The 27,712-nt window shown below is 42.5% G+C and overlaps 1 protein-coding gene and 1 pseudogene across 1 annotated transcript in view; both read left to right on the plus strand.

Moving 5' to 3' along the window:
- CIT (citron rho-interacting serine/threonine kinase) overlaps positions 1–27,712 on the plus strand; it is a 168,109-nt gene that overhangs the window by 43,116 nt on the left and 97,281 nt on the right. The window contains exons 7-9 of the mRNA XM_052654819.1: positions 1,030–1,233; positions 2,711–2,864; positions 24,575–24,758. Coding sequence (XP_052510779.1) covers positions 1,030–1,233; positions 2,711–2,864; positions 24,575–24,758 — 542 coding nt within the window. The remainder of the gene's footprint in view (positions 1–1,029; positions 1,234–2,710; positions 2,865–24,574; positions 24,759–27,712) is intronic.
- On the plus strand, positions 17,987–18,096 carry LOC128062664 (uncharacterized; annotated as a pseudogene).

Consider the following 27,712-nt stretch of genomic DNA (forward strand, 5'->3'; position numbering starts at 1 on the left):
TTTGCACCTCATAACTACTGATATGAGAGAATCCTTTTTAGATATAGGGTTATTGGGCAGCTGGTCAACCTAGTATGTGATCAGTATCAGGCCCTCTGTTTTGACAGGAAAGAAGGTTAGAGAGGTGGTCTTTCAACTTCAGATTTCATGGCTCAATAAAACTTCAAGACAATTTTGAAGACCCAAAGGTTGCCAGCTTACTAGGTTTGCTAGGAAGGAGTGGGAGTGAGGGGTAGAAAACATACCTTTTCATCAGTAGCATTTCAAGAAACAAAGGATGTTTAAACAATAAACCTGTCAGAAGGACAAATTCTCAGAAATAACGACAGTTCCTTAAATGAAGTGTGTTTAGCTTTATAAAGAGACAAAGCTACATTGTCCTGATATTTTTTTGTCAAGGTCATGTGCTTGAGCGCCATAGGATTGGAGGGCTCCGTGTTTCTGAAAAGTGGGGAGAGAATCAGAGGAGCAGGAGTTGGGAGTGAGGAAAATGAACTCATTAATAACATTTGACCTCTGGCGGAAGTTATTTATCATGTCTTGCCTTGTGGGTGGGCCGAATAGGAATATTGATTCCAAATATTTAAACTTGAGATAGAACACGTTTATGATACTGTATTGCCAGCTAGCTGCCAGTTTTCCAGTATAGAGTAGATTTATCTTTTAGATTCATGTTTAGATGTATTATCATTTTACTGTTTCCCTAAGAGAAGTTCTGTTGTATCAATAAGAAGTATCAGGAAAGACATCTTCCTTTCCAGGTACGTACCCAGCTCTCATTTGTGTAACCAAACAGTGTATATCATCAGCAACCCTGGCACCTTTGCCTTTGGATTACATTATGTGCTTTTTTAAAAAAATGAGTGACTCATTTGCATTTCCTGATGCTGTGCCACTTGACAGAAGGTTCAAGTGCCTGGGAGAATAGTAATCAGAGGCAAATCAGCTTATGTCTGAATTGTGGCTGCTGGCAATCTATTTGAGGATAATTGAAAATTTGCTGTGTTCATTTTATTTGTGGGTTTCCAGGTAAATGCCAAACTCCCGGTTGGGACTCCCGATTACATGGCCCCTGAAGTGTTGACTGTGATGAATGGGGATGGAAAAGGTGCCTATAGCCTAGACTGTGATTGGTGGTCAGTGGGAGTTATTGCTTATGAGATGGTTTATGGAAGATGCCCATTCACTGAAGGAACCTCAGCCAAAACCTTCAATAACATCATGAATTTCCAGGTAAAGAGCCCTTACTAGATTCTGAGGTAATATTGAGAAATGTCGTTTTAAAATGGTGTGAATGAACATTTATAATGTAAACCAGATGTTCTGGATAATAACAATAGCAAATACTTTATAGAGCATTTACTCTGTGCCAAAAGAAATTCTAAATGCTTTATTAATTGTATTATATTGACTCTCAGGTGCCAGTAATTTTAAGTGTATGCCATCATTTTAGGTATCACTAAAAAGAAAAAACTGCTGCCAATTAATGTAGGATATTTTATTGATTATAAAATGTTTTGATTACAGTGATGTTAAATGTGAGTAAAATGGGGGTCATAGGATTTGTGAAATATAGTTCATTAATTTGGCTAATCCTCAAGCAATCCTGTGAGGTAGATAATATTATTGTCATTTTACAGATGAGGAAACCAAAGCACAGAGTGGTTAAATAACTTGCCCAAAATAGCACAGGCTGTCTAGCTTTGAAATACATGCTGTCGATATGCTTTCTTAGTTTCTTAGTGCCACTAGCTGTCAAATATGGTTAAAATTCAGAGACATGGATAGAAATACTAATAGACACATAAAGTAGAATTAAAGCTATCGTCTAGAAACTATATTTGTCATTATATTAGCCTGTTTCTTAAGGATATGATAAATATCTATGTTTTAGTTTCAGCAAAAAGGAAAGAGAATTTGTCACAGATTTTTGTGTATCATCCAGTTTCTTCCATGGATGCTTAGTACATATTTTTCTATATAAAATATACTTTTTGTATGCTTAATACATGCATATATTTTTTTGATATTCTTGTGTCTCCTCCTGAGTTAAAATTTCCCCCAAGATGATGCTTAAGTCTCACCTGTTTCCTTCATTTCCATCCATTCATTCAGTAACGAGTAACTCGCACTCGGCACTGTTAGGTACCAAGTTTGGAGTGATGGGCAAGGGGAAAGGCCCTCTTGGCCTTCTTTCTCCATTGTCACATGGAAATCAAAATACAATGTGTATGTGCAAAAGCAGAGTACAGAGGGAACACGCAGGAGGGAGTGATGGAGTGGAAGAGGGAGGTGGGAGGTAGGCAGGGAAGGAGGGGTGCGGATTGGGGTAGGCCCTCTGAGCATAGAGAACAGAGTGATTTGTTCAGGCAGCTTTAAATAGCATATCATTGTTGGATGCAAAGAGCGAGGTGGGGAGTGTAGCTAGGTGAGACGGAAGAGGGTACAGAGATCAAGTTATGAAGGGTATTGAACCCTTGCAAGGGAGCTAGGCCTGCTGATGTGAAGAGAACATTTTCTTTGGGAACATGCCTTTGGTCCAAAGTTAGGACATAAAACTTCCTTCTTTAAAAAAAAAAAAAAAGAAACTTGGATATATGAAAACTACTTTTTTGTTTTATTTATTTGAGAACTACTTTTTTAACTTTGAGACATGAGAAGCTGATTTGCTAAGGGAATATTTTATTTTTTAAAATTCTTTTTGAAATAGCGGTTCTTGAAGTTTCCAGATGACCCCAAAGTTAGCAGTGAATTGCTTGATCTAATCCAGAGTTTGTTGTGTGGCCAGAAAGAGAGACTGAAGTTTGAGGGCCTTTGCTGTCATCCTTTCTTCTCCAAAATCGACTGGAGTAACATTCGTAACTGTAAGTAGAGTTGTGTTCCTTCAGTTCTGGTGTTGGGATGAAGAAACACTTAAGAGTGATCTGAAATTATTCTGCCTCCCAGAAGCTGGTGTAAATCATATAAGTAAGGGTTTTAATTATCTATAGGAATGGAAAAGGGTAATGATGTCGCTGTCTTGAGTAATATTTCTACTTTGACATCGTTTGCGCAGAACTGGATCATTAATCAAACTCTGTTTATGTGGCCTTTGGAGTATTATCCCTCAGTACATTAGAGGTACAGATTGATGGGATCTGAAGTTTGTCACTTGGTTTGACAGAATTTCTTCCCAGAGGAAGAGTGGACCTAGCTATTTTGTTCACAAGATTAGGAAAAAGACTCAGAGATTAGGCAGAGTGCCAGCATTGCTCTGTTAATGGCCAAGCCTGCCCTAAAGCCATAAATGCCTTGCTGTGTTCGCTTGTTTCCCTCTAAAATGTTTGTCTTTGCTCACAAGCACGTATAAGGCATATGTACAGTGGATTCATTCATACATCACTTTGTTATCAATTAGTACAAACTGAATTCATTAAAAACAAAGACCTGACTTATTATCTACAAGTCCAAAATACTTGATGTTTTACAAATTGGTCATTTTTTTTCAACCTTTTTATGCTTGCATGTGTTGATTGAATGCGATCTATAACCCGACTCAGTAATTAGCACAGATCAGAGCCTGTAGGAAAGCCATTGGCCCGGTTGAGTGTGTGTCTGAGTTTTGGTGATGAGGGGAGGCAGGGAAATGGAATCCATTTCCAGGTGTCAAAACAGGCTTCTAGTTGGAGCTGTGTTGTAACTGTAACCTCTTGAACCTTCAGCTGAAATATAGGAGTTGGATTAAGAGCCATTATTGTCCAGTTGAAAGCCATTTCAATGGTTTCTCTAACCCTCTGTGAAAATATGTAAGTAGGCCATATTTCTATAAATCTCTCGTGGCAACTTTTTTTCCTCTTCTGGTAGCCACGTTACTATATTTTTCAAGTCTTTTAGGCATCAACCCCCAAATCTCCATGATTCAGGGCTTTTAATCAGCAGTGTATTTTCAGTGCAGTTTTTCTTTTTTGCTTTTGGAAAGATTTGATACAGTTGGTTCTTGTTGCCACCAAATACTTAATCTTTTCTTGCCTTACCTTTTTTTTAATCTCCAATCTTCTTAAATAAGCAGCTTATTTTCTTATTCTTATCTTTGCCAGTGGTCTTCACCCAAGTAAGTCAGCAAATGGTGATTAATTACCCAGGTAACTTTATTTTGTATTCTGGTAAACCTTGCTGATGTTTTGGTATTGTGTTAGAATTCCCATATTTTGTTATAGTCTTTTCTTCTCGGGCTGTTTATAGGTTTTAGGCTTGTTGGGCTTCTGAGGCTAAGTACCGTTCTGTAAAGTACACAGTGTCCGGAGAGGATATGTGTGGGCCCCTGCTGTGGGGCCCCTGCTGTGCATCACACGGTCTGTCTTGTGGGAAGTCATGGTTGTCGTTGGGATGAGATGATGCTGGGATGGATCACCGTGCACTTGACCATCTTTGCACTTGTTGCCTCTTCATCACGTGAGAAGACTCACTGTGTCTTGTGTGACTCTGCTTAATGTTTCCATATCCTAATAAATATCTGCTTAGTTTTGCCTCATCTTTACCATGTTTCTCACTTTCCCATAATGAGTTCATATGAGAGAATTCTCACCCAGATGAATCCTGGTTCTTTTTTTAAATATATTTTTAAAAATAAAAATTGTATATCTGTGAGACATACAATGTAAAAATTGGATTTACATCGATACAGTGGAATGGTCACTACAGTCAAGCTAGTTAACACACTGATCTCCTCCTTTCCTGCCTCCCTCTTCCTCTTCTTTCCTTTCTTCCTTCTGTCTCTCTCTCTCTCTCCCTTCATTCCTTTCGTGAGAACATCTAAAATCTCCTCTCTTAACAAAGTTTCAGTATTGAATACAGTATTCTTAAGTATGGTCATCACACTGTATTAATACATTAGGTCTCTGGGACGTGTTCATCCTACATTACTCCAACTTTGTACATGTTCTCATTTCCCCCAACTCTCCACTTCTAGGGACTGTTTTTCTACTCTGTGCTTCTGTGTTTTCAACTTTTTTAGATTCCACATATGAGTAAGATCATGTAGTTTTTTTCTTTTTGTGCCTGTCATGGTTCCCTTTGCATCATGACTTCCAGGTTCATCCATGTTGTTGAAAATGGCAGGATTTCCTTTTTATTTTTAAAGGCTGAGTAATATTCCTTCACACCTATTTAAATATCCATTTGTCCATTGATGGACACTTAGGTTATTCCTGTTATCTTGGCTACTGTGGATAATGCTGCCATGAGTGTGGGAGCACAGATAGCTCTTTGAGGTACTGATTTTATTTTCTTCTGTATACCCAGAAGAGGGATACCTGGATCACAGGGAATTTCTATTTTTAATTTTTTTTGAGCATCCTTTATACTGTTTCCATAGTGGCTGCACCAATTCATCTTCCTACCAACAGTGTACAAGGAGTCCCTTTTCTCCACATCTCCACCAATGCTGATTACCTCTTATCTTTTTGATGATAGCCAATCTAACAGGCATGAAGTGATAGCTCATTGGTGGTTCTGATTTGCCTTTTTGCGATGGTTAGTGGTACTGAGCACCTTTTCATACACCTGTTGGTTATTGGTATACGTCTTCTTCAGAGAGATGTATTTTCATGTCCTTTGCCCTGAATCCCAATTCTAAAATTCTGACAGATACTCTTGATGGTTTTTATTTTCTAACTCGCAGCATAGTGGTTCTGAAGAGTCATAAAACACATTTGCCTTAAAGGAACTTCTAGTAATTTTAACAGCCCTATTACTTTGGAATAATATCACATTTATAGAAAAATTGCAAAGATAGTAGAGTTCCCACATACCCTTCTTCCAGTTTCCCCTAATGACAGCATCCTACATAACAACGTCATATTTGTCAAAATAAGATTATACAATTAATTAAACTTCAGGCTTACTCCAGGTTTACCAGCTTCCTCACTCATGCCCCTTTTTCTGTTCTAGGAATCCATCCAGGGCACTATATTGCAATTAGAGTGCTTGTGGCTGATGGCACTTATCCCGGCTGAGGTACTTAATGTAGCTCAGCCAGTGAGTGGGATCTCCATGCCCTCTGAGGACTGATAGGGCCTTTTCCTGATGGTTCTCAGCCATCCTTGACTATGCAGAGAGCTGTGGTATTAATTGCAGTGTCTCCTAGCAGATTTTCCTGTTTTTCACCAACCTTCGATCCTTGTGTATTTGTAATCAGCTGAGGGTTTGTGACTGAAAACATTGCTGGACTGCATGACATTAGAGCTATTTTCTAACTAGGTAGTTCTAACACAAATTATGCCTTTGTCCAGGCCCATTTGTCATAAACACACATTGAGTGACTCATCAACCAAAGCACTTGAAGTCATTAGGTTTCCTGAGTTCCTGATTGCTGCTCAAATGCTTTGTGGTTCCAGGCTGTTGAATATTTCAACTTTCCACACAGGAGATTGTCCTTTGATGAAAGAAACATTAGCTTTTCTGCTAGTTCACCCTCAATTCTTCTTTTTCTTATTATAACCAAGGAAAGGAAGTAATGCTTAACACAGCAGGTAATAATCTTCTAAAACTCATTATCTCAAGAGGTGGTCCGGCAGGATATATAAGCGCAGTTTAAGAAGGGTCTGGGCAAATGGATGAGTGACAGAACTGGAAGTGGTTACTGGGAGAAACTACGTGCCTTGGCTTTGACCCCTGAGGTCAGATGGAGCAGTTGGTCGTTTGGAGCATTTAGGTCCTACCCCTTGAAGTCGCTGTGGGCACCAATGCGTGAACCAAGACTCTGACCTAGTTCAGGGATGTTTGTTCTCCTGGCAAGTCAAGGCCGCTCTGCCACACTCACGGGCCACTGTGCACCTACTTACTACCTTGATGTTTCACTCCCCGCCTCACATGATCAGATGTGAAGTTGAGTTTTTAGCTGCTGCTGCTTATTTCAAGGCTGCTTTCCAAATTTCAGTATTAGGCTTCTTAAGTATCCTAGTTGCCCTGGGCTGTGCAATTCCAGTGAAGTTTCAGATATTGAGCAGGAGTCTGATTGTGCCCTCGGCCTGCTTTTCTGGAATTCCAGAAAGCTGAAGCCAGTCAGTCCCCCTCTTTCACGCCTTTGGGGTTATGCCTACCTTTTCCGACATCAGGCACCTGCTCCGTCAATGGCAGAGTTGTACTGTCCAGTGTGCTCTTCTACTCACATCTTTTTAATATCTTTCCCCAGAGACATAGTGATGTAAATAGAACCGGCACACTTGCACCTTTCATCCAAACCCCCCACATCTCAACAGTGAGAAATGCATAATCAGAGTGTTGACTCTGGATCATTTCCTAGAACCTCTATAGCTGATGTTCTAGAGAACTTGTTTTTATCCGTTGATTATGACACAGGCTTCTTTTGAGTCATCTTCAATTTACTCTTCTTAGAAAGGCACAGTTCTTGTAGAGCTACTTTTGAGTTTCCAGGTTCTTAGCATTTGTCACATAAGTACATTTCATTTCCATCCAGTAGTGGCTCAATGGTGGTCCAATTCTGATCAGCCCTGAGATAGTCCCCTGACAAAGAGGTCTCCTTCATTGTTGATCATTATTCACTACCTGGCCCCTAATGGCCATCGCAAAATTGCAGGTGTACAATCCTTTGATTACTCCATAAACCTAAGGGATGAAGGCCTTTGGTTGAAAGGAAAAGGATTCTAAGGCTTCCTGTCCATGGGTGAAATTCTTACATGTTTTTGTGTATATCAGCACCATGAGACTTCACTGGGTTTTTTACTCCAGTCCTGTAGTCTGATAGGAAATACTGGTTAAGTAGCAACTGTTCTGTGCCAACTACCAAGTATTTAAGTATATATTACACTATGTTACTTCAAAACAGTTCAAAGAAAAGGATTATTGTACCCATTCTAGAGGTATGGACACAGTGGTAACTCGTCCCAGATCATATAGCAAGTGAGAGAGAGGGTCTAGATTTGGGTTGAGGCCTAGGTGATTCTAGAGCCCTTCCTACTTTATGCAATACCATGCATGCTTTATGATAGATAGTTGTTACTAATAATGTTTGTGGTGATGACAAATAATACCACTGTTTAGTCTCTGTGTCTGTTCAGGCACATTTGGAATTTGTAGTCGTTTTGAATCAACAGGATTCGTCAAGATATTTGAGTGCTGTGTGCTGTATGTTAGGTGCTGTAGCTCTGTGGATGAACAAATCTGGATACAGCCCTACCTTCAGTGAACTTACAGTCTAAATTATAGGTCCCTTAAATAGAGCTGTAGTCCTGTTTAAATTGCCATTCCTCAAAATGGTAGAAAGTTTGGGAATTTCCTGGCGGTCCAGTGGTTAGGACTCTGCACTTTCACTGCTGAGGGCCTGGGTTCAGTCCCTAGTCGGGGAACTAAGATCCTACAAGCTGTATGGCGTGGCCAAAAAAAAAAAGGGTAGAATGCTTTTAATGCTTAGTAGATCACCCACTGGCTTACTGAACCACATATACTTGATCTTAAACAAAACGTAGACTGTGACCTCGTGACCCCTTGCCCACACAGAGCATCCTGTTCTTTCTGCGAATTTATTACCACCACTGCCCCACCCCTTGCCTCAGATCTAGCCTGAGAAAGGACCATGTTGGATCGATGACCCATTTCTAAAATTATGATTTGTAGTCTCCAGGTGAATTGAGAGCACTTGATTCATGTTTTCTGTTTATTTGAGGTTATGTGGTTTCTTAGCCTCCGCACTGTTCGTATTTAGGAGCAGATAATTATTTGTTTGGGGACTGTTACGTGAATTGCAGAATGTTTAGCAGCACCCCTGGCGTTTACCCGTGGATTCCAGTAGCTGTCTGCATCTTGTGATAACCCAGCACGTCTCCAGACATTTGCCCAGTGTCCCTTGTTGGGGGGTAAGGAGCAGTACAACTGTTCCCAGTAGAGAACCATTGTTTTAGAAGAATTGGTCAGATTGTTACGAGGGGAGAGAATATCACAGAGAGTCACTCAAGACTGCCATTGCTAACCCGCAGTGGAACCGTAGCCTGGGGTCAGGGGGACCCTGCTGTGTTGAGTGTGGTCCATGGACCAGTAGCATCATCATCATCGCCAGCATCATCTGGGAGCTTGTTAGAGTTGCAGAGACTCAGACTCCCCTCCAGCCCAGACCTGCTGAGTCAGAAACTGCACTTCAGTAAGATCCTGAGAAATAAGATTCCTGTGTGTAGCATCTGTGAAGCTCTGCGAGAGGAGAAAATGAGATCTGTCAGCCTTAGTTTCTTGCTCATCTTGGCAGAGTCCTCCATGCTTTGTCCTCTGGGCTGAGGGTAAGGGGAGGCTGCTTTTTGGCTAAGAACTTTCCCAAGCAGATGGAACTGCTTGGAAACACAGGATTTTAGGCTCTGCTTTTGAGAAATTGAAAGCTTTTCTTTCAGATGGACTTTATAGCTTTCGTATTTTTCAAGATGGTGGTTTAACATAATCTCTTCCTGCTGATGGCAAATAGATAGTTGTAATAAAGGCATTTGTATACCTTATACATCCCCCCACTGCTTTCTGCATTACTATTGTCTTGTATTTACTTTTTTTTCTTAGAGTTGGTTTGCATCATATTGTGTTGGTTTCAGGTGTATAGCATAGTGATTCAGTATTTTTGCAGATTGTATTCCATTATAGGTTATTTACAAGATAATGGGCATAAGTATTTAGTTTTAAGTATGGATTGTTTCCTTTACCAACAGTTTTTAGGTGTGTATTATAACCCTTTACTGAGCACCTACTGTGTACCTGGGGGCCCTGCAAGGCATGCTAATGTGTATTATTGTCCTAAAATTTCTGTGAGGCCAGTACTATATTTGGTCCCATAGTACAGATGAAAATACTGAGGCCTTAAAGAGATGAAGCCTATTGGTAAAGATCATGGAACTCATAGTTGGCAGTGACAAGAGTCTAACTTGGGTTTCCTTGTCTCCAGATTCACTTTACATTTAAAAATTTATTTGAAAAAATCCATGATAAAAAAAAATTCAAGCAATATAAAAGGTTAAACAATTTTTAAAAAAGTCACCTACCCTCCCCATGCCCAGTGCCTCTCTCTAAAATGAACCATTATTATCAGTTTCTTGTATAACTTTCCATAATATTTTGTACTAATACAAACACCAGTATAGTCTGCACTCTTAACGGCATTGTTGTACTGCCTCCTAAGAATTCAGAAATTTTTATTGTCAGGCTGTTTTCCTGCATCGTTGAAAAAAATGAAGAAGGCTTTGTACAATCCCACTGTGCTGATGCTTTGAATTCAAGCTGTCCTGACATTGATTTCTGATGAGCAGTTCTCTCTTCTCAAAAGAACACCCCTTATGATTTTGACATGAATATTTCATTTATTTATTTTGGTTTTCTGCTTTTAGAATAACATTATCTCAGTAACTTGTACGTTTGTGTGTGTGTGTGTGTGTTTTAAAGGTCTGCCTGTTTGGTTTTTTTTTTTTTATCATTTAATCAGGTATTTGGCCAGATTTTGTTTTTTAAGCTAGTTTGTGGAGGACAGTAGATGGGTTTCTCCTTTCAGTTCAGTTCAGTCACTCAGTCATGTCTGACTTTGCGACTGCATGAATCACAGCACGCCAGGCCTCCCTGTCCATCACCATCTCCCGGAGTCTACCCAAACCCATGTCCATGGAGTCGGTGATGCCATCCAGCTGTCTCATCCTCTGTCATCCCCTTCTCCTCCTGCCCCCAATCCTTCCCAGCATCAGGGTCTTTTCCAATGTGTCAACTCTTCACATGAGGTGGCCAAAGTATTGGAGTTTCAGCTTCAAGATCAGTCCTTCCAATGAACATCCAGGAGTGATCTCCTTCAGAATGGACTGGTTGGATCTCCTTGCAGTCCAGGGGACTCTCAAGAGTCTTCTCCAACACCACAGTTCAAAAGCATCAATTCTTGGGCGCTCAGCTTTCTTCACAGTCCAACTCTCACATCCATACATGACTACTGGAAAAACCATAGCCTTGACTGGACGGACCTTTGTTGGGCAAAGTAATGTCTCTGCTTTTCAATATGCTATCTAGGTTGGTCATAACTTTCCTTCCAAGGAGTAAGCATCTTTTAATTTCATGGCTGTAATCACCATCTGCAGTGATTTTGGAGCCCCTCAAAATAAAGTCTGACACTGTTTCTACTGTTTCCCTATCTATTTCCCATGAAGGGATGGGGCCAGATGCCATGATCTTAGTTTTCTGAATGTTGAACTTTAAGCCAACTTTTTCCACTCTCCTCCTTCACTTTCATCACGAGGCTTTTTAGTTCCTCTTCACTTTCTGCCATAAGGGTAGTGTTGTCTGCATATCTGAGGTTATTGATATTTCTCCCGGCAATCTTGATTCCAGCTTGTGCTTCACCCAGCCTGGCATTTCGTATGATGTACTCTGCATATAAGTTAAATAAGCAGGATGACAATATACAGCCTTGACGTACTCCTTTTCCTATTTGGAACCAGTCTGTTGTTCCATGTCCAGTTCTAACTGTTGCTTCCTGACCTGTATACAGGTTTCTCAAGAGGCAGGTCAGGTGGTCTGATATTCCCATCTCTTTCAGAATTTTCCACAGTTTCTTGTGATCCACACAGTCAAAGGCTTTGGCATAGTCAATAAAGCAGAAATAGATGTTTTTCTGGAACTCTCTTGCTTTTTCCATGATCCAGCGGATGTTGGCAATTTGATCTCTGGTTCCTCTTCCTTTTCTAAAACCAGCTTGAACATCTGGAGTTCATGGTTCATGTACTGCTGAAGCCTGGCTTGGAGAATTTTGAGCATTACTTTACTAGCGTGTGAGATGAGTGCAATTGTGCGGTAGTTTGAGCATTCTTTGGCATTGCCTTTCTTTGGGATTGGAATGAATACTGACCTTTTCCAGTCCTGTGGCCACTGGTGAGTTTTCCAAATTTGCTGGCATATTGAGTGCAGCACTTTCACAGCATCTTCTTCCAGGATTTGAAACAGCTCCACTGGAATTCCATCACCTCCACTAGCTTTGTTCATAGTAAAGCTTTCTAAGGCCCACTTGACTTCACGTTCCAGGATGTCTGGCTCTAGGTGAGTGATCACACCATCGTGATTATCTGGGTCGTGAAGATCTTTTTTGTACAGTTCTTCTGTGTATTCTTGCCACCTCTTCTTAGTTTCTCCATTAGCCGTGTGTTTCTCCATTATCTTGGTTGGCCTTTAAGTGTGTCTCCCTGTTAGATAGCCACCCAGTCACTTAGGGGCTGGAGGAAATGAGGAAGGGGAACTGGGGGTGTTTAGGTGATCATCATGAGAGAGAGAGTAGAAGGGCAGGAGGATGGTATAGTGATGGCAGGAACTGAGCCTCCTAGACTAGGAGTATGTGGGCAACACCTGGTAGAACTTCAAAAAGGAGTAACTGAGACATGTGGTCAGTAGCTCTTACAGGTGAATATTTATATGTCTTGGGTTTTTTTTTTTTTTTTAAGAATAAGTTATTCATAGGAGAAAATGGGCTAAAAAGAGCTAAGGGCAGGGAATTTGCTGATGGTCCAGTGGTTAGGACTCCACTTTCACTGCTGGGTCCTGTGTTTAATCCCTGTCAAGGAACTAAGATCCTGCAAGCCATTCTTTGTGGCCAAAAAAGAAAAAACTAAACTCATATCGATTAAGGTTATAGGGTCTCCTCCATCTAGTTTGAATTTAGAAGCTACCTCTAGAGATATTAAAAATATATATGTAATATTCTACTTTATCTCAAGATAAATCAAGATGGCTTACTTTAGAGATGATTGCAATACTAAAATGATAAAAATAAATGAGATCTGGATAAAGGGCGTGTCAAAGTAGGGAAACAGAGGCAGGGTTAATGGTAAAAACCAATAAGCTGTGGTTAAATTACCAGCCAGGGGTGGATTTGGGATCATTAGCCTCCTAGTGGCCAAAATAAAATGAAGAATATGGACAGTTGTAAGAGGCTCAGTCCTGTGAGAAGAAAAATCCAGAATAATATGTTCAGAGAAGACTCAGTTTTCTGGTACTGAGTCCTGAGGAGTTTCAACATGGGGTTCCCCAAAATGAGACCCCTTGTGATGTGGTGGCCCTGGGGATTTCCCTGTGACCGCTTCTTACAGTGCCTCTTAGTGTAAGCCAATGCGGCAGTGCTGAATCTCCATTCAGAGAGTCATTTCTAACTGAGGCAAATTCATGCCTTTCCTGGGAGAAGATGAGAAAGGGGGCATAGATTTGTTAGAGAGCCCGTAAATTGGAGCCCTGAACTCTTCATTTCTTACTTGCTTGGAAGATTTTCCAGCAAACATGGAAATGATTTGGCCAAAGATTCAAAATTATATTAAACATCTGGGACTCTATTCATCAGTCAACTTTGCAGTCAGTTCTATGAAGCCTGGCAATTGCATTTACACTCATTTTCCAAGGGCAGAGTTCAGATAGCACTAAAGAGGGTGGTTGGCAGGAGTCAAAAGAGATCAGAGCTGAAGGACACAGAGTAGGAGGTCTAGGTGGCTCATGATCTCTGAGGGTTTGGAAATGATTTTCAGTGTCTTCACTTCAGAAAAGAAGTATGACCGACTCTCTGGTTCCTGGGGATGTCCTTCAAAATCTGACTAACACAGGATACACACAAAGAACTGATAGCCACACAGGAACCAAAATAAAGGAACACATTTGTCTCTTTGCTTCTTACATAGGGCTGATGGGGGGTGGTGTTTTTCCATCCCCCATAAACTGGAAAGTAGCAGACTTTTCTGGCAAGAACATCTGGTAGAGGGGCTTCTTCTGGCTTAAAATGGGATAATAATAAGCATCGAAAAGACTACGGTGGCTTGAAACACATCCATTCATGAGTTCATACTGGCAACTGAAAAAAGAAATCTCATTGGTCACTTCTGGCAGTTGCTAAGGCACACCCCTCCCCCCACCCCAACTCTGAATGTTGCTAAGTATAGGGAAAGATGGGCTTCCCAGGTGGCACAGTGGTAAAGAATCCACCTGCAGGTGCAGGAGATGCAAGAGGCTCCGGTTTGATCCCTGGGTTGGGAAGATTCCCTGGAGTAGGAGATGGCAACCCACTCTAGTATTCTTGCCTGGAGAATTCCATGGACAGAGGAGCCTGGCAGGGTACAGTCCATGAGGTCACAAGGAGTTGGACACCACTGAACAACTGAGGACACACATAGGGAATGAACCAAGCGTTTATCCTGCCTTCCTGTTTGAACTGTATTCCAGAATTACCAAATTGTTGATGTGCTAGTAAATGTAGAAGGAATGATGAACTTAGAAAAAAAACGCCATTTTTCAGCTCTTAATGACTTAATGATTCTAGGCAAAGATCATCCATGGCTACTGAGACATGAAGTGAAAGACGAGAGAGAAGGTCATGGGGAGGGACCAGGCTGATCTCACTGGACCACATGGATCATTCTTGACATCACACAAAGAAAGATAAGCAGATATTGTGTGCCCTTTAATGTCATGGGCTAGTAAGTAGACAACACATCCTGGGAAATATTCTCTCCAAGTGAAATTGAGTATGAGTGTGCATGTGCCCCTCGATTTAACTTCCAGTGTCTAGGAAATGGAAGTGGCTTCCCTGGTGGCTTAGATGGTAAAGAATCTGCCTGCAATGCTGGAAACCTGGGTTAGATCCTGGGTTGGAACGATTCCCTGGAGAAAGGAATGGCAACCCACTCCAGTATTCTTGCCTGGAGAATTCCATGGACAGATGAGCCTAGTAGGCTACAGTCCATGGGGTTGCAAAGAGTCAGATATAACTGAGCAGTAACACTTTTTCAACACTTCTAGGAAAAATAGGCATAGAGAAACATGTTAAATAATGTCACAAGGACACACCCGACCAAGTCCAGATTGTGAGATTTCTACAGGGATCTTGTGATTCAGTTTCTTAAACCAATAAATGCCATTAAAGAAAAAAAAAAGGTCAGTCTTTATAGATTGAGGCATACCCACCAAATCAGTGTGTGAACCTTGGTTGGATACTGCTTCAAAAAAATAAAATGTAAAGAGATACTTTGCGGACAGCTGTAAAAAATTGAGCACAAACATCGTATTAGATAGTGGTAAGGAGTTACTGTAAATTTTGTTGGGTGTGATGAAGGTATTATGGTCATGGTTTTTTTAAAGTCCTCACCTGTTAGAGAGTCGTGTTTCTCCCCCTAGGGAACATACAGCAATGTCTGGAGGCGTTTTCAGTTGTCACAACTTGTGGTGGTATTGGCATCTAGTGAGTAGAGGTCAGAGACATTGCTAAACACCCTCTGATCACGTGTCAGTCCCTTGCAACAAAGCATTCTCCAATCTCGATGTCGGTAGTGCCACAGTTGAGAAACCCTGAGTTAGGGATATTTGCTGCAGTAATTATGGGTGAAATTATTACCAACCAGTGTTCTTGGCCTCCTCAGTCAACAGAAATTGATGAAGAGGCCAGACAAGAAATTCAGGCAAGGTTTAGTGGGGCTCCTGCGGCAGCAGCAGGGAGTGATAACAAGTAGCAGGTTCCCATGCCTGCTCCCTGAGGGTGATGGGAAGCGAGCTGGTTCCTTGTATGGGGTGAGGGAAGGGGTGTGACCAGGGGTCGGGCTGGAGGAGTGGCTCAGGTGGTTTGTCCACCTCTTCGGGTGTGACGTGTGCAAGTTGCATGTTCGGTACCCTGCTTTTGCTCCTAAGTGGCTGCTGGGTTTTGGGTCTTTTTGTATTTTTTTGTCCATAATTTGCTCTAACTGTGTGTGCATGCAGTTATTTGTAGTCCTTTACAATTTCTTTGTATTTTAATACTTGAGACCTTGCTGCAGTGCTTGCACCAAGAGAAAAGTGTCCCAGGTCTTATGTCTCAAAATCATATGATGTCTGGGGTTTGCTTTTAATAATCAGCACACGTGCAAATAAAATAGGGACCAGAGTAGGTGAAATGAAAGGAAATGAGAATATTGTACGTTTTTGAAGGTGTGCAGGAGTTAATTGTACTCCTACCACTTCTGCACATATGAAAAATTTCATATTAAAAATTTAAAAATAGGGCTTCTCTGGTGGCTCAGTGGTAAAGAATTCGCTTGCCAATGCAGGAGACATTTGTTCAACCCTTGGTCTGGGAAGATCCCACATGCCACAGAGCAGCTAAAGCCCGGGAGCCATAACTGCTGGGCCCTCACGCTGCAGTTACTGAACCCTGCACGCTCTAGAGCCTGTGCTCTGCAGCAAGAGAAGCCACCATGATGAGAAGCCCATGCACCCCAGCCAGAGAGTAGCCCCTGCTTGCCACAACTAGAGAAAAACCCACGCAGCAATGAAGACCCAGCAGAGCCAAAAATAAATAAATAAAATTATTAAATCATTAAAAAGTGTTGGCGAACTCCCGCCCCCACCCCCGCCCAATGTTGGAGAAGACGATAACTACAGAGGTCTTGAGGACAGCAAAGAATGAATCTAATTGGATGTGTCATTCAGTTCAGTTCAGTTCCTCAGTCGTTGTCCGACTCTGCGACCCCATGAATCGCAGCACGCCAGGCCTCCCTGTCCATCACCAACTCCTGGAGTTCACGCAGACTCACGTCCATCGCGTCAGTGATGCCATCCAGCCATCTCATCCTCGGTCGTCCCCTTCTCCTCCTGCCCCCAATCCCTCCCAGCATCAGAGTCCTTTCCAATGAGTCAACTCTTCACATGAGGTGGCCAAAGTACTGGAGTTTCAGCTTTAGCATCATTCCTTCCAAAGAAATCCCAGGGTTGATCTCCTTCAGAATGGACTGGTTGGATCTCCTTGCAGTCCGAGGGACTTTCAAGAGTCTTCTCCAACACCACAGTTCAAAAGCATCAATTCTTTGGCACTCAGCTTTCTTCACAGTCCAACTCTCACATCCATACACGACCACTGGAAAAACCGTAGCCTTGACTAGACTGATCTTAGTTGGCAAAGTAATGTCTCTGCTTTTCAATATGCTATCTAGGTTGGTTATAACTTTTCTTCCAAGGAGTAAGTGTCTTTTAATTTCATGGCTGCAGTCACCATCTGCAGTGATTTGGAGCCCAAAAAGTAAAGTCTGACACTGTTTCCACTGTTTCCCCATCTATTTCCCATGTTTCCCCATCTATTTCCCATGAAGTGATGGGACCAGATGCCATGATCTTAGTTTCTGAATGTTGAGCTTTAAGCCAACTTTTTCACTCTCCACTTTCACTTTCATCAAGAGGCTTTTGAGTTCCTCTTCACTTTCTGCCATAAGGGTGGTGTTATCTGCATATCTGAAGTTATTGATATTTCTCCCAGCAGTCTTGATTCCAGCTTGTGCTTCCTCCAGCCCAGCATTTCTCATGATGTACTCTGCATGTAAGTTAAATGAGCAGGGTGACAATACACAGCCCTGACATACTCCTTTTCCTGTTTGGAGCCAGTTTGTTGTTCCATGTCCAGTTTTATCTGTTGCTTCCTGACCTGCACACAGATTTCTCAAGAGGATGTGTCATTAGGTCTAGGTAATTCAAGGGGAAAGGTGCCGGAAGGGAAAGTTGTCGGGGTCTTGAGCACAGAGGTGCCAGGCAGTGGAAGCCCATGAATTATTGTTCAAGTATGTTCTGGGGGGCTCCATCTGTGCCCCAAACTGGATGTATCTACACCCAGGCAATTATAGTCTTGACTAGTTACAGTCTGGAAAGATTCACTTTTGAGTGTTTCCACCCTATGTAGGTATTTCACAGGTTGCTCTGTACCGAGACCAAGAGGGAGGGGGAAACAAAGTGACACTGCAGTGTTAGAAGGCTGGTTGAAGTGTGGTCCAGAATTGAGAGAAGGCGTCTCTACAAGTGTAATCTTGTGGGAAAACAGAAGTTGCTTACCAAAAACTTGATAGTAAGCAGCCTATAGGAGCATGGCCCTTGAGAAAGGCAAGATTCAGACAGAGCGCACAACTCCATCGAGATCTTGTATCTGTCCCCAGAGAGGAAACCTGCTTAGCTGTGGGCAGCCCAGCCCTAGCATCCTTGAGACTGATCAATTAAAGCATACTTCATCGCTTCTTGGCCTTTGGCTAGGATAAAATGTAATATCTGTTCTTATCAGATTAAAGCATACTTTACTGATGCTAAAACTTGCATATTCATTTTCTTTGAAGACGTCATAGTAAAAACTGATCACCAGCCAAGTCAGCATTATCTGAAAGTCTCTTTATAACTGTTTGGGTAACCAAACATGTCAGATAATTCTTTTTCTACTCAAGTCTGTTGCAAGGTAGATCCAGTTTGTCGTCATTTTGCATTTTGTATACAGTTCTGCTGTCTGGACAAGTTACATCTGACCATTTTCCACTCAGAGGGGTGACAGTGAGGGGGCTTGCTTGAGGCTCCAGGAGATGTTTTCATGGGCTAAATTATTTATGTGTATGTAGTAGCTAGCTCTTCTTACCTGTCCTCTAATTTATTCTCTTGGTTCATTCCCATAAGATCTCTGATACTGGAAATCTTGCTCTTCTTTCTATTACAACCTTTTTCTGTTGGAATTGTTCTCTTTGTAAGAGTCACTCATTGATATTCTTAAAAATTTCTGCTCTTGCATCAGTTGTCACATTTTTGCCATGCCTTCTGTTAATCCATGTCTTCTCTGTTTCGGTTATCACTTCCTTAGAATTTGTCATGTTAACTATTGTAGATTTGTCCTTTAGAGGTTCCTAGCATCGACCTCTACCAACCATCACTATTAAAATGATGATATCAGTCTCAGGTGCTGACACCAGCCCAGCACTCTTTCTCATAATCCCTTCTGTCAATCCAGTCTAGGATTTTCCCCCCTTTGAGGTCCAGCCAGGATTTCACTTGTATTTACTTCCTAGCCTCATTACCCACAGCTTTCTTGGGCTACTGTTCCCTGGCCTTTCTAAAGAAGCACTCATCTCCACTCCAGCCTGTGAAGACACCTTTTAACTACCTCTAGAGAAACAATCACCTCCATGACGCACTCCTGCAGGAACACACAAAGCTCACTGTACCCACTTTGGCAACACATGGTGGCTATCCCTCTGTTTACGCACTCTCCACTTTTCACAGCCTCATCTTGACCTCTGAATGACACAGATAGCCTCCTCTTCACTTATCTTGTAGTTCTGTCTTCATCATGGAGATAAATGCGATCACACTGGTGCCTCAGATTTTAAGGAACTAGAAGACAGCTGATTTGGGGGGGATAGTCTTCCTTTTAGATTTAAATGTAGCATCTAATTAATCAATTGAATGCTTTTTTTTTTAAGATGTGTGACATCATGCTAGATAGAATGAAGTTGAAAATGTGTTTGATTTACTATCATTGAATGCCCACTGTGTTCCAGGCCCAGTTCTGATTCATGATACCATCACATGATATTTATTTATGTGCCTTTGTCCTGACATATATGTTGTCTGTTATTCCTCTTCTAATTCTGCCACACACAACCTAGCACCAGTGTCTAACCCACAGTGATGAGTAAAAGTCATGGAAGTTTCATGAGCTATATCTAAATTCAGGTTTTTGTTTTTAATGTGCCAATTCTTCATGACTGAATTGAATATTCTGTAGAGTTTCCTGTAGTGGCATATGGCATGAAATAGCCTATTAGGTCTAAGAAATTATCCCACATCTAAGGTTCTTGTTCATTCATTACTTTCACAATATAGATATGAAACCTTGAATTGTGACAGACAGGTAACTGTTCTAGGTGGTTGGTATGTAATGGTGAACACAGTGTCTTCTTTCCCCTCATGGAGCTTGTGTCCAGTGGGAAAAGCAGATGATCAACACTAGACTGAAATGAGAAAAATCTTTTGCATTTTTAATATTAATGTGTTTTTTTTGTACGCTGGAAAGTTAAAAGTTTGAATGGGATAAATGGAGCTCAGTGGGATGTGTTAGAAAGAAGTAGGGTCAAGGGGATGAATCCATTTACCTTTTCTTTTTTTTTTTTTTTTTTTTAATTTGTGAATGTTTTTGAAGGCAATACACCCTGCCCACAGCTTCTAATGAATGTCAAGTTTTTAAAAAGGAGAGGATTTATAGGAGAGAGATTAACTGCAGTTTTTAAAATAGCTCTTTGTTTCTGAAAGCCTTGTTCTGCCATCTTATAGCTGGGTGGCGGTGGGAGGGAGGCCCTCCCGAACATACTTGTGTAGCCCCTGCCACTAAAGAGAATGTGCCCTGATGTGACCTCAAGCATAGGCTGACTTATTTAAAAAACATATATGGAAAACTTCATCCTGTTTTTTTAGTGGCTTTTATCAACAAACAGATGTTAATATATGACTTCTTATTGGCCATTATTGAATGTAGTGAGCACAGGCAGTGGGGGTGAATTGATGAATGCTCTATCAGGAAATATTAATATAAGTACTCATTAACATATTTTTCAGACAGAACAATCTCTACTTTTAAAGCCTCTTCATTTAACTCAAACATATAGTAGCTTCTTCATGGCCTGTATTATGCCAGGTGCTCTCCTTGCAAGAGCTATTTTCTAATTGTTTAATTATATATCTATTCAGCATGTATTTATTGTGTACCTGCTCAGTGCCTGGCACTGTGCAGTGTTCTTAGGTACACTGTATACTTCCATCAGTGTAGGTGCAAATCCAGTGATTTCATTGACCAGTGAATACCTTTTTAAAGCAAAAAAATCATTTTGTATGAGGATCAAAAAAAAGGGACTTTTTCTAGTAGGTATAAGAAAGAGGAGAATTAGCCCCTCCCCCCAACATATGTTTGTGGTTAGTCGCTCAGTCGTGTCCGATTCTTTGCAACCCCATGGGCTGCAGCTTGCCAGCCTCCTCTGTCCATGTGGATTCCCCAGGCAAGAATAATGGAATGGATTGCCATTCTCTTCTCCAGGGGCTCTTCCTCACCCAGAGATCGAACACAGGCCTCCCGCTTTGCAGGTGGATTCTTTACCACTGAGCCACCAGGGAAGCCTGATATAGATGTGGTCATATACTTGGTAGTCTTCGGCTTATACAGTCTTTTAAAATCTGTCATCCAAATTTTGAGCTAGTTCTCTGTTCTTTCTGATGCTCATATTAGAGGTGCATTGAACCTTCTCGTTCTTTTTCTCCTGTCTCTGTTTCTGTGTATTGCATTCTATATGAGCACTTTTCCAACTGTTGTTTTCTTGCAGATCACCTGGGGATATTGTTAGAATGCAAGTGTTGATTCATCAATCATGGTGTAAGGCCTGTGATTCTTTATTTCTAACCAACTCCCTGATGATGCTGTCAGTCTACAGATCACACCTTGTGAAACATGGTTCCTTGTGAATTCCTCAGGTCCTACTGCTAGTTCACTAATTTTCTCTTTAGCTGTGTCTGTTTAACAGTGAGTTTTAAACTTTAAATTCAGCGATCATATTTTTCATTTTTAGAAGTTCCATTTGGTTCTTTTCAAATGTGCTTTGTCTTTTCTTCAGCATATCTTGTTCTTTTATTAGAATTTTTGCTCATTTATCTTGATAATGAACGAAAATTTATTTTATGGTCCATTTTAGATTGTTCTCTTATCTGCAGTTTTTTGGGGGTTAATTCTCCCATTTCTTGTATCTGCTGATGCTCCTTCATGGTATTTTGGGTGTTTTCTTTTTCCTTGTTATGTGTAGTTACTGATTTTTACTTTTTTATTGTGAACTCATTTCTAGTTGAGAGAGTATGTGGGGGGTGTGTGTGTGTATGTATGTATGTATGTATGTATGTATGGGAATGAAAGAGAGAGAGAAGGAATCTTGCCTTCTAGGTTGTGCCCTGGGTTGTGAATGTGGCCCTACAAATATTTCTCCACTTAATCTGCCAGTACCCTAACGGATCATGGACCAGTACTGGTGATAATTTCTTGGCTTATGGTTCCCACACCATGTAGGGTACTGTAAATACAGATACCCTTTCTGGGGCTACAGTTTTAATAGCTGTGCTGTTTCTTTCCCCCTAAAGGGCTCTGGACAAGGGTGAACATCCATCATTTTCTGGTGGGTTGAGAATTTCCAGTTCTCCCAGTTCTCTTTGGCTTGAGGCTATGATACTTTTCTCTGCCCAAATGGGGCTCCTGGAAGCCCCTCTTTTCAGCATTTCCTGTTTTAGACAACTGACTACCTGCCTAAAGGCTGACGTTCTTGGCTTTTCATCTGTCCTGTGAATTTCTCACCTGTTACCAGTGGGGATATTTCATGTTGACTTCTCCCTCTTATTGAAGCTTCCCTGGCCCTTGATCTAATCTTAACTACACAGGCTAGCCTTGAGCCTGATGGAGTTTAAAGAGGGATCTTATTTCATAGTACAGAATTTCTCAGTTGTAATTGTTTCACAGAGGGTGGCTCCTGCCCCTATATCAATCATACTCCTCACTCAGAAATTCTATTTCAGTCTCCCAAAGATAAATTGGTATATAGTAGAAAGGGAATTAAACTTCTGCTAAGAATGAAATGAAATGATTAACACAAACGTGTGAGTGTGTCTGTGCCTTGTGCAGGAGAGAAGCATACTCAACACAGATTCTGCTGTATCCCACTAGCCTTGTAACCATAGGATCTGTCATAAACATCTGTGTCATGTGGGTGATAATAATAGCAGGTAGTCTGTATGGAGTGTTTATTATATACAAAAAACTGTGCCAGTAACACTTTATATAGATGTCTTTCATTTAAACCTCCTAACAGCCCTTTAAGGGAGTTTTCTCTATGTTGAAACTGAGGGTCAGAGAGGTTAAGGGACTTTCTTTCCCAAGGTCACAGTGCTGGTAAGTGGTAGACCTGGGGTTTGAACCCACTTAGTCAAAGTATATGCCACCAACCATGATGCTTCCATATTAATACCATCTTCAAATCTCTCTCCATATATTTCCTCAGTCTTTATCTGAGTTTCCTTATTTTGGGATGGGACACTTTTGTCCTCATGAAATATAATTTCCATTAAAAACTGTTTTTTTTTCCTTTAAAAAAAGATATTAGGTAATGGAAATCCAATTGGATTTGAGCCCATGTTGATGGAAAGTACATATGGGAGGGGGGCTGAAGCATTCAATAATTTTTCTTTCCATCACCTAATTTTTTAAGTATTAAGCAAGTAGGTTCTGACATTACAGGGAAGGTTTAAGTTCTCTGAGAGCTTGGGGGCGTGGAATCATTTTCTGGAAGAGCACATGTGACACTTTCAGTCTGCTACCACATCTCAGTGCACCTGAAACCCTGGGAATGTCCTTTTTGCATTTCCTGGGAGCTGCCAGACCTCCTCATTCTGGCTTCATCTCCTCCCCACTCCACATCCCTTCACTGCTCCATCTCCTTCCCTATGCTGCCTGCTGCTTCCCATGTTGTTGTTGTCACTGGGGAACTTTGGAAACAGCCAGATTCTTTGGAGTCTGTAAGTGGAAAACAGACTGCTGCTCCTATCTGGCACTAAGCTTTGTCTAGAAAACAAGGAGTTAAAAAAGCAGCCTGGTCCAGGGAATGGCTGTGGCAGCTGTCCTAGGGGGCGCTCTCGAGAGCTCTGGCCGTGACTCATGCTGCTCTGTCGCTCAGATCAGCATTGGCCCCTGCCACGCAGGCAGCCAGGTGGGGTTACTGCCAGAGCACGCACAGAGCGGGGAGCATGAAGCCTGCACTGCGGGGGATGTGATGCCCAGCTTGCCTGCTCACCCAGCCTGCCTACCACAGATGCTTCAGCCTGCAGCCATGGTAACGCTTCTGGCCGGCTGCCCCCCCGGGAGCCCACCACAATGGGCAGCCTCCTGGTGACTGATGGACCAGTGTCCACCTCCCCGACTGAGAGAGCTTAGTAGGTCCGCAGGAGGCGGAGAAGATGTAGGACGTTCCTAGCTGGGAATCATGCCTTAACGAGGTAGGACGCAGCTGTCCATCCACACCGTCAGCGCGCAGGGGTGCCCTACATCACCGGGAAGAACTTTTATTTGGCTGGCATTTCATTATGCTGATTAAACTGCGGTGGATTCATGGGGCGTGATCGAGTTGGGGAGGAGGGATAATGAACTTAAAAAAAAAAAAGTGGTCCATAAGAGCTGCGAGTATACTCATCCGGATATGAATGGGCTAGACTGCAGTGCTATCCTCACACGAGTTACATACCTCTCAAACCCCCTCTCCTGCCCCTCCTTCCTCTCACTCCGGCTAATCCCCGAAATGTAGAAACTCTACCTTATCCCAATGATTAGCACTAAGTGTGAATGATTTAGATCTGTCTGGAAGAGGAAATAAATAGGTTTAGGTTCATCTGGCATGCCAGTACCAGCCAGCTGATGCTCTGCAGCAGCCTTCTGGAAATATCAGCAAGGAGTTCCCCAAGTGCTTTCTTTTTGTTCTACCAAGTGACCTGTTTGAGTTCACCCTTCAGTTTCCCCCAGCAGGAAAGGCAGCCCATCTGCGGGTTGGTGGCCATGTTGGCAGGGAAGGGGTTAAGCTCTTGTTGCTGTAAGAGCGGAGCAGAGGCTGGGTCTGCCTGTGTGTGAGCGAGATTGAAAGCAGGCGCTGCAGTGCCATCAGGAACGCTGAAGGAGTGAGACGATTTTCTTCTCCGCAACAGTGTTGAATCCGTCTGAATTTTTCTCTCCCCCCCACCCTCTTCTTCTTGTTTTTCCTTCAACCAGCTCCTCCCCCCTTCGTTCCCACCCTCAAGTCTGATGATGACACCTCCAATTTTGATGAACCAGAGAAGAATTCGTGGGTTTCATCCTCTCCGTGCCAGCTGAACCCCTCAGGTTTCTCAGGCGAAGAACTGCCGTTTGTGGGGTTTTCGTATAGCAAGGCACTGGGAATTCTTGGTAGATCTGAGTAAGTGAAATTTTGACTTTTCTAAGGGACCTGCATTGATACAAGGCGTAGAGCCCAAAGGTGGTGGTGGTGGTGGTGGTGGTGGTGGTGGTGGTGGTGGTGGTGGTGGTGGTGGTGGTGGTGGTGGCGGTGGTGGCGGCGGCAGCAGCAGCAGGGTGGGGGGAGTATGGTGGAGGAAAACTGTTAATCAGTCTGCATTTGAAGAGCAATTTACCTGGTTGGGCTTTGGTGGGATAGACTGTTCGTCTTCTCATTTTCCTGTACCTCTTCCTGTTCATAGCATCGTAATTGTCAACTGGGTACTTTGGGTTAGTTTTTCAGTCTTTGGTCTTCTTTAGAGGGGAGGAGACAGTGGGAGATACCTAGCAGTGCAGATCCTCAGTGAAGGGAGAAATGTACAGGGCTGAGCTGAGCTGTCTGTTTATCCATCTGTGTATCCCTCTGTCTCTCAGGTGGGTAGATGGAGGTTGCTATCTTGGCAGTGTTGAAAGAATCCTAAAATCTGTTTTTCATGAGGTAAGGGTTTCCTGATGGGGTTAGCTGAGCTGCAAGTGGCTGTACCAGAGCCCTGATGGAGGGATGGTGCTCAGCTCGGCTCAAAGTCTGCTGCAATATCCAGGATCTGCCAGCTGAGCCTCTGAGCTGGCAGAGCACTGGTGGCCAGAGGGAGCCCCGTTACTGTGAGCCACCGGGCGGGTGTGTGATGTAGCCGAGTCATTGATTCACAGAAACTGGGCTTCATGGGGGAAAAAAACAGACCAGGAGACTAGGAAATGGAAGTATAAATATCACTGTCAGCCTCTTGACACGATCGGTCTTTCTCCATTCTTGAAAAAAGCTAATGAAAAATGTGTCAGTCCAGCGCTTGGCAGTTGGAGATGGCGGGAGGGGGTCCCTGGCTTCCAGCCTCCTGGATATTTGTCAGAAATGCAGTAGCTTCTGTGGATGTCAGAGCTCAGTGTCTTGCTTCGTTCTCATGATCCGATGGCATGTTGTGTTCAGGGGTGTGAGTTCCCCTGGAACGTCTTGAACCAGGTTGTATTATGCCCCCTGAATCTCCAGCTCCCTCATTTGGAGGCTCTTGAGGTAATGTTGGGTGATCAGTGGCTGCCCACTTAGAAAACAAGCAGAATTTGATTTTATCTTGGCAGCATTTATTCCCGATTTGTTGTGCTTATAGCTCCGATATCGATTTGAAGGGATGTCATGTGGGTTCTTGGATGGTGTCTCCCCATGGGTGCTATTTTGACAGTAATTGTTCCTGAAAAGATTTCAGACATCTGGGGGGTAACTGGTCACTTGATGAGATGTAGGGTTGTGGGCTGCAGTAGAATTTGAGAGAGCTGTTTGGGTTGAAAGAGACCGAGGTGACCCTTCTTTCCTCCCTCCCTGGGGGCTTGCATTAAAACTCGGGGTTGGATTTTGGTAGTGGTGGCTGTACCTTGCTGGCTAATTTGCTCTGCAGCCCCGAAGCAATCTGGATCATGGGAGAAGAGGCAGAAAGCTCACTAGCTGTTGAACGTGCCATCAGATGGGTTTGAAACGGCCCAGCAGGGCTGGGAGGTTTTGCACTGGCATCGAAGAGCAGGGCAGAATTGGAGGCCTGCTGTTAAAGGATGCATAGTTAGTGGGCAGCTTAACCTTGACACACACAGCGCACTGAAGGTCACCCGTTGGACTGGACAGAGGTGCGTGGAGAGTTCTAGTTCTGGTCACCAGTGGGCTAGCCAGGTCAGAAAGAAAGCTTGCTTGGGGTGCCAACCAGTGATCTAAAAAACCAGGAAGGACTTGAGGGGATGAGATTTCAGGGGCAAAGACAAAATGATGTGGGGGCTCTCAGGCGTTGCAATTAATCTGAAGCAGTGTGTGATTAATAGCCTATTTTTCAGGAAGACTGTAATTGCATCTTTTTGCTTCTCACAGAAGGCTCGGTTAAGGGAGCTCTCCGACAGGGGCATCTCAGTATTAAGGCCCAGGCACTCAATAAATATTTGTGGATTTAATTTACTCACGATCCTTTCTCTCGGACTGTGTTTATATTGCTCACTGTATTTGAAGATAATGCTGTTTCACCTTTGGTAGTTCAAAATATATCTCTAGAGTATAACATGAGCTTTCGTCCATGCCCATAACAGATGCTTAACAAGATCCTCATTAAAGTGTCCATGCAAACAAAACCGTGTATTACTTATCTGGACGATGTAATTGAAGTATTCCTGTCGGTGGTTGGGTGGTGTGGATCAGTGCCCTTTCCATGGTGATTTGGGAATGGAATCAGAAAGATTTCCTTTCATCTTATAATGTGATCTTGCTGTTGGGCTTATTTATTTGGCCAGGGACACTGTGGGTGAAACCTACAACATCATTTTAGAAATTCACCCCACCTGTTGGGCATAGGTGACCCTGGATGTATTGGATCATCATCATCAGAAATTCAGAAAAGATGCAGTGCTGGCATTGCTTAGAAGCCCCTGAAGTTTTGATAACATATAATCGTTAAAAAATTCATTTGGAGGTGGGAGGGGGACATTTTCTGGAGAGGCCATCATTGCCACCAGGGACCTGGGGTTTCTCTGAGATTTTCTTCTCCCTCCATCCGTTTCAGCATCACAGATATTTGTTTACACACGTTGATTACCTGTGCTGTTACTCACTCTTCACACCACTGAGGAAATTGCAGATGCTGCTGTACTGCATTGGAAAGAAATGACCCCAGATCTCTTGCCACTAAACTGAATGAAGTGTTCAGAGGTGGAGCTGAATGAAAGAGGAATTTTCACAGAGACTCTGGCAGTCAGAATGATTTTAATTATTGTGATCGCTCATCACTTTTTAGGATCCTTTTTTGGGACCCCAGACTATTTTTAAGCCAGCCACTGAGTGCATCATTTTAGGTTTAACAAGACTCTTTTTTTTTCCCCTAAGAGTTATTCATTTATTTTCGGCTGTGGTGG

The sequence above is a fragment of the Budorcas taxicolor genome, chromosome 17 (assembly GCF_023091745.1).
Source record: "Budorcas taxicolor isolate Tak-1 chromosome 17, Takin1.1, whole genome shotgun sequence".
Lineage (NCBI taxonomy): Eukaryota > Metazoa > Chordata > Mammalia > Artiodactyla > Bovidae > Budorcas > Budorcas taxicolor.